The sequence below is a fragment of the Carlito syrichta genome, unplaced genomic scaffold, assembly GCF_000164805.1.
Source record: "Carlito syrichta isolate Samal-C Ts95f unplaced genomic scaffold, Tarsius_syrichta-2.0.1 Scaffold316493, whole genome shotgun sequence".
NCBI lineage: Eukaryota > Metazoa > Chordata > Mammalia > Primates > Tarsiidae > Carlito > Carlito syrichta.
This window is the reverse complement of record NW_007260589.1, coordinates 470,740-478,358: the sequence shown is the minus strand read 5'-3', so window position 1 is coordinate 478,358 and position 7,619 is coordinate 470,740. Positions and strand designations below refer to the sequence as shown.

Below are 7,619 nucleotides of genomic sequence, written 5' to 3'. Positions count from 1 at the left end.
GTTTGGAAAATAAATGATTTGTGACATGTATTGGTCACTTGTGCTTTAATGGAGACAGACACCTTGGTTACCCACACAAATATTTATCACATTCCTGGACTTTGTTTTATATCTTAAAGGTAGATTAGAAGCAAATGTTTATATCTGATTCATACCTTTCTCATTAAACAATCAAGTCTAAAAAAAGGTGACCTCAGTAGTACTTGTAAAAATCGTATATTAGAATATGCTAAAAGGTTGACATGCACTGTTAAGTGACATCTCCCACTGTGCTGGAATGGTAATGGAATTTTTATTTTCATTTACTTCATGAGAAAAATAGAACTCTAAGCTCCACACCAGTAACTGGATTCTATGGCTTTGAAGCTATAAGAGATATATTTAGTTGGGTGGCTATGCTTTTTTTTTTAATTCTCATTTCTCAAAAATAGAAAGCAAAGAGAACAGCTGTTTTATTCAACTATTCACAGTAGAGAATATTTATAACCTGGTCACTAAACACTCATTTCTTAGGCCATTCCTAGAATTTGGGAACAGCTGTTACATAAAATACTGCTTTGTAATTATATTTCTAAGAAAGGGCATTTTATCTGTTCCAAGGGGGGTGGGAAGGGGGTGTCCCCCTCACTGGGTCCCCTTTGTCCCTAAAACAGAAAGCCTTGGACCTGGTTCTTCCACCCTGGAGCAATTCCTCCACCCATCTCCAAGGCAAAAATGCAAAGAATTTCAAAGAGATCAGAATCACATTCAAACTTTCTTAGAAAGTAGCCAAAAGGAACATTCATTCCTTTTTAAAGAAGCCAAGTTAGGTTACTTCTTGCGATGTGTCCTGCAACAAGAGCCAATGAACCTGGGACCAACTTCAAGCTGTTTTTTCTTTTCTCAAAAATCTTCATAAAAATTTATTCTCTCAAATTTAGAGTGTTTGTCATTTCCATCTATAGTGTCGCAATAAAAATAAATACTGAGTTTTAAAGAGTATTTAAAGAGTAGCTAAGTGGTTAAAGGTGTTCTCATGGTATTGATTTTTCTGTGCTCTATGGCCTAATTTTAATATAGCAACTACATTTCAATAAGAACCAGTTCATAGATTTTTTTTAAAAAACTATAACTTAATATGTACAAGAAGTTTTAAAAAGGCAGCATCACTGAAAAGGAAATTTCCAAATATTGCGGAGAAAAAAAAGCTTTTCTATCTCCTTAATGAACAACATTTTCAGAACTGGGACAGAATGCTGTGCCATGCAAAGGGTAATTCTTCCTCCTCTTCTTCCTAATCATTCTTAGGAAGTGTTCCTTGCATGAAAAAACGGCCATAAGTTCCCAACTTATCTTTACGTGTATCCCACACACAAAATTACACCAGAAAGTCCACTGACTTCATTCTTCTACCACAGCGTTGTTTCCAAATATTTGGTAAAATCCAGGGGTGACTGAGTTCCCACTTCATTGCAATGTTTTTTGATTAGTTGATTTAAGTCTTCATTCAAAAATGAATCCCCTTGTAAAACCTTAGCCTGAAAAAAATGTTAAGAATACATATGAGTTAAGTTACTTACGCCGTAAGCAAAAACCAAGCTGTAAGCAAAGTTGAAAATGGCAACCAGCTGTCACCAACACACAAAACACAATGATGAAGGCTTGGTCAAGTCCTGACCATATCCTGTATGGAATGAAACAGTTTCATGACCATCTCTGCAGAATGCCAATCCGACATCCATCCCACCATCAACCTCTAAACTTGAAAAAAACCTACCTGTGAAACAATTAAGCAAGCTGGAGTGAGAGTTATTGAGACATATACATTTAGTTTTTATTTCTTCTTTTAAAAAATGACAAGTATCACTACCTTTATTTTGGAGTTTGAAGATTCAACAGGAGGATTGAATGTCATTTCTGCCATGCTATAAGCCTCAAAAAGTTCAGCAGCAGATCTATAACAGCAAGTATAAAAATGTAAAGATACCACCATATCCACATATCTCAGAAATACAACCTGCTCGCTTAAATCCTAAATTCCCATGCAATGATAACATTATCCAACTAAATCGATCTCAGGTCTGGTATACATTTAGAAATATAGGCACAGGCTGGGCGTAGAGGCCCACACCCGTGATCCCAGCACTTTGGGAGGCTGAGGCAGGAGGATCACTTGAACCCAGATGTTCAAAATAGTGAGCTGTGATCATGCCACTGCACTCCAGTCTGGATGGAGACCCTGTTTGTGAGAGGGAGGAAAAGAGGGAGGGAAGGAAACACAGGCATGGAGCCCAGAGAAAAGCTAAGTCAAAGGCCTCCAGTTCAGTGTGATCATATCCCAACTCAACTACAGTGATGTGAATATATGCAACTAAGTCAAATTGGTCATGGGAGCCAGGAGTAAAGCATGGAGTTAGCCTCCATGGACTCAAACACAGCTCACCCTTCAGCTGTTGGTTTGGATGAAAAACAAGGAAAGACCATTAAGGACAAAATTATACCCAAGGCATGTAAATGAGTCCTTAATGATTTGGTCTTAGTTCATATTCTCCAAAGGAGACAGGCAAGGACCAAACAAGGGTTGTGATTAGGCTCACATCCCAAGCTCCATTCTCCAGAAGACTGCTATGAGTTGCTTTCTCAAGCCTCTGGGATAAAACCATTCCTCATCTTTCTCCACAAAAGGAAACATCTGGCACAAAAAAGGAACCAGTCAGAAAATGATCATTAAAAAGAAGTGACAAAGAAAGGTTTTCTCTTTTTTCCCCCTTTTTAAAAAACAAGGCTGTGCCAGACGACGCCTATAATCCCAGCACTTTGGGAGGCCAAAGTGGGAGAAGCATTTGAGCCCAGGAGGTGAGGACCACCCTGGGCAATATAGGAAAACTTCATCTCTACAAAAAAATTTTTAAAATAGTCAAATGTGGTGGTGTACACATGCAGGCCCATCTACTCAGGAGGCTGAGGTGGAAGTATCACCTGAGCCCAGGAGGTTGAGGCTGCAGTGAGCCATAATTGTGTTGCCAATGCACTCTAGCCTGGGCGACAGATTGAGACCTTGATTCAAAAAAGCAAAGCAAAATAAAACAAAAACAAGGCTGGAAGAGTGAGCATGAGACAGGTGGAGTGTGAAAAAAGGAGAAAGTAAATGGCTATTTTATTATTTAGTAAGGCCAAAAATTATCTCTACCCTACCCAGAAGGAAAGGGCTTAAGGACAACTGCAGAGTTCACAGAGCTCATGCTTCATATAGCAGGGCCAGCAGCTGAATGACTATTGCCATGTAAAATAGAGTGTTGCCAGTGTTGCCAAATCTCCAGTAGTTCAAGAGAAGCTGGAAACGTGAATTTTAGGTGAATTCTTCCAACATGTGAAAGATAGCAACTAATTCAATTTTTGTTTCAAGTTCCAAGAGGCTAGAAAAATTGGCCTGGCCCACAAGTCATCTATCTTGATTTCTGAATTCAAGAAGCCAGTGGGCTTGCAAAAGGAAAAAATCTAAACCAAAATGTTAATTATGAGTGGTGAGCACACTGCAAAGTGATATCACCTTGCAATGATTTGGATGTATTCTCTACAAAATTCAAGGACTGAGACTTAATGACCAACATGATAGTATTAAGAGGTAAGGTCCTTACAAGATGATTAAGCCATAAGGGCTTCTCCCTTGTGAATGAGATCAAGGCCCTTATATAAAAGGCTTCATGCAGCCTGTGGCCCTGCTCTCCTTCTGTCCCTTCTGCCACGAGGACACAGTGTTCCTCTCCTCCAGAAGACACAGCAACAAGGTGCCTTCTGGGAAGTGGAAGCCGCCCTCACTGGTCAATCACACCTACCTACCAGCACCTTGATCTTGCCCTTCCTAGCCTCCAGCACTGTGAGAAAGTACGTTTCTGTTCTTTATAAATTACTCAGTCTCAGGCATGTTTCATAGCAACATAAACAGATTAAGACACAGAAATCGATAGAATTCCTCTCCTTTTCTGTATATCTGAAGTATTTACTAAATGAGTTTGTGCGAAAAAAGGCAAATTACTAGTTTTCAAATTTTGTGTACTTGTGAAAGTTTTCAAAATAAAACGTTCAGGGAAAAGAAACCCTTTTAGGCAGACTGGAAGCCATCCAAGCTTCTCATAGACCGGGAGGTAGCCTACAAGAGCGAAGGGCCAAGGAAAGAAACCACTGCCCTTCTGGCAGTGCTCCAAAGCACTCTTTTTCTTCCCTCTCCTCATTTTTTCCTCCTTTTCTTTTCCTTTTCTCTTTTCATGATTAAAAAAAAGTTTTAAGCCGGGCTCGGTGGCTCAGCCTGTAATCCCACGCTTTGGGAGGCTGAGGTGAGTGGATTGCCTGAGCCCACAGGTTCGAGACCCGCCTGGGCAACTTGGCAAGACCTCACCTCTACAATAAATCAAAAAATCAGCCGGGCATGGTAGTGTGCACCTGTAGTTCCAGCTACTTGGAAGGCTGAGCAAAAGGATCGCTGGAGCCCAGCAGGTCAAGGTTGCAGTGGCTGGGAGCGGCCACCGCACTCCAGTCTGGGAGACAGAGTGAGACTCCAACTCAAAAAAAAAAAATAAAAGTTTTAGGCGATTAGCCAAAACCAACACAATCACAGCCAGCACATTTTCTCTTTAGAACAATTCAGAAATAGGAAGTGAGACCGAAGTCAGATAACCAACTGGCATTTTACAATTTATAACACACTACTTGATAAAACACATTTCTTGTAGCAAATGGCTACCAGTTAATTTTACAGTTTTGGAATAAGGCAATGCTATTGACTACCTTCGACTCAACTCTGGTCTGAGTGCTTCAGAGCCTTCGGAAGGTGCTCCAGCAATCATGTGAGCTGCAAATCTCTGCACTATAGGATGATAATGTCTCTGAAGAGGAAACAAGATAACCACATTCAGCAAGGTTCAGTACTTTACAAAATACAAGCTACAGCAGAAATTGTCTTTAGCAAAAGTTCACACATTTTCTTAAAACCACGTATGCATAGTATACGTAATTCATTAGAACCACATGCCTACAAAAAGAAATATTATATTTGCCCAAGAGATTAAAACACAAATCTGCTTGATGACCAAGTTAGCAGTCTTGTTGCTTAGTCTTGCGTTTACAGTATAACAAGAAAAATCAAAAAGGAGTTTCTCTTTCAGAGTGAAAAAGTTAGTTTACAACAGGCTACCCGATACTTGTATTTTCTACAAGTCTCACTCTAGTGCTGTCTGTATTGCAGGATCAGGAAACATATGAAACCTACTTGAAACGGGGCCTAGCGAAGTCTCCTTGGATAGAACCTAATACAAATGACATGGCAACAAATCCTCGACTATCCTGAACCGTGTTAGAGACAGATTTCAATACATCTTCCACAACCCCATCCCACAAAACTGCCATGATTTTCTACTTCCCTAGAAAATGTACCTCAACAACTTAAAGATAGTAAGAGCCAAGTAAAAGGTAGCATATTAGAATAAGAATTGTAAAAAAAAAAAAAAAAAGATGTCCCCAGAACAAAGTATAACTAAGTACTCTGGTAATAATAACTATGTGACGAAAAATGGAAAAAAACTGCCCCCCACTGCCCCGCCAAAGCCACAAGTCACTCTCACCCGTAGCGTGTGCAGTTCCCACAGAGCAGTGTTCTGGGCATTGCAGTACTCAGGTTCATCCAGCTCAGGGAGGAAAACTCCACTTCCCTGAGACTCATTGTCAAGCAGCAGATCTGTCTTTGGGAAAGTCTGCACAAAGTTCACCATGAAAAGAAGGATTAATTATGTTACTGGCTTGTATTTACATCTGTATTTAAAATATGGTTGTAAAAGAGTCATAAGCATACGGTCATTATAGCTAGCGTCAATGAAAAACAATTTAAGTGAATGTAAGAGAACAAGAATTACAAAAGGATGTTTTATCTTGGCTTGCTTTGAAAAGAATTTGTTTCATCTTGCAAAAGAAAACAGAATATTCATCTGGGCATGGTGGCTCACACCTGCAATCCAAGCACTCTGGAAGGTGGAGGGGAGAGGATTGCTGAAGTCAGGAGTTTGAGATCAGCCTGGGCAACACAGTAAGACCACGTATAAGAGCAAAAAAAGAAATAACCTACATCCAGCAAGAGAAATAAAAAGAAACACAAAAGTCAGACCATCTAAATTTGAATCACACTTCTACCACTTAGAGGGGAACTCAGTTTTCCCATCTGTAAAGAGGGAAAAATAACAGCTATCTCTGAGTTATGAAAAATAAGTGAGTTAATTTTTGTAAAGCATTTCTAACAGTGGCAAGCATACAGTCAGAACTATAAAAGTGTTTGTTACACAAAAAACTAAGTAAGCCTTACACTGTCATTAAAGAGATAAAGTAATAATACATGCACTGAAGCAAAAATGTGTCTATCATGACAAAATTCTTTTTTAAAAAAGCTGTAGAACCATAATGTATGTAGCATGATGCCCTTTTCATTTAGTCTCGCTGCCCAGGTGGGTCTCAAACCCGCGGGCTCAGGCAATTCACTCACCTCAGCCTCCCAAAGCGCGGGATTACAGGCTGAGCCACCAAGCCTGGCATATATGAATGTTTAAAAGGCTACTGGAAGGATACTCACCACAGGGTAGGTGGATACCAACCCAGTGACACTCGGGGCGGGGCCAATAGGTGTAGAATGCCTTCCTCTTTGTAATTTTATTTACTTCTTTTGTCATCTGATTTCATTATAGGCATGAATTAATTTTGTAATTAAAATGGTCATGTAAAAGTGGGGAAAAAGACATGCACCAAGCAAACAAACAAATCGCTGCACGATAAGAATCTATCTCTATTCACCTGTATCATTACTTACCTGCATCAATATTCTGGTAGTTGCTAAAATGCCAATACTTGAATTCGGAAGAACATGCAGAGCAAGGGTACAAAGGCGCTTGATGAAGGCAAGGGCTCGCTGCTGAGAAACCTGCTTTCTGCGCTTAGTTAGCATGACATCAAGGCACTGCAGTACAATCTCAACACCCTCATTAGTGGCACCTGAAACAGCAGACACACCCTTCAGGGCTGTTTTCATAATGTATCTTCACTGAACTACAGAAAAACCCATGATGAACTGTTGTAACTGTCCCCCACTATTTCCCTAGTCAACAGGAAGGGCTGCACCACTAAGAGGTGCAGTGGGCTCTGTTACGGCATCTCCAGTCAATTCCAGAAGTTCTCTATCCAAGTCTTACATAAGATTAAATAAATACACATGGCACTGGCGGGCCAGCATTTTATGTACCTGTTCCTAATTCTCATTTGTCATTGACTATAAGTCTGGTCATTACATATTCTTAAAAAATAAATATGTATTAAAGAAACATCTAAATATACATACCTGCATGCAACTTGAACAGTGTTTTGTAGAGATGTGTATAAAATTTCATTGGATCAATATTCAGAACATCACCTTTGAAATGACAATAAATGCTAATTAGGTATTACATCCTCCATAGTAAGGCAAACAAAACAAGAAAATGTCAGCCAGGCTCAGTGGCTCGGCCTGTAATCCTGCCCCTTTGGGAGGCTGAGGTGAATGGATTGCCTGAGCCCACGGGTTCGAGACCCGCCTGGGCAGCGAGACCTCATCTCTACAATAAATTAAA

The 7,619-nt window shown here is 40.0% G+C and overlaps 1 protein-coding gene across 1 annotated transcript in view; it reads right to left on the bottom strand.

Moving 5' to 3' along the window:
* Positions 1 to 428: 428 nt before the first annotated feature.
* NOC3L (NOC3 like DNA replication regulator) overlaps positions 429 to 7,619 on the bottom strand; it is a 32,470-nt gene continuing 25,279 nt past the window's right edge. Inside the window, exons 16-21 of the mRNA XM_008074583.2 lie at positions 7,352 to 7,423; positions 6,827 to 7,008; positions 5,598 to 5,726; positions 4,765 to 4,862; positions 1,850 to 1,934; positions 429 to 1,517 (exon numbers count right to left, since the gene is read on the bottom strand). Of these exons, the coding sequence (XP_008072774.1) occupies positions 1,389 to 1,517; positions 1,850 to 1,934; positions 4,765 to 4,862; positions 5,598 to 5,726; positions 6,827 to 7,008; positions 7,352 to 7,423 (695 nt within the window). The 3' untranslated portion in view covers positions 429 to 1,388. The remainder of the gene's footprint in view (positions 1,518 to 1,849; positions 1,935 to 4,764; positions 4,863 to 5,597; positions 5,727 to 6,826; positions 7,009 to 7,351; positions 7,424 to 7,619) is intronic.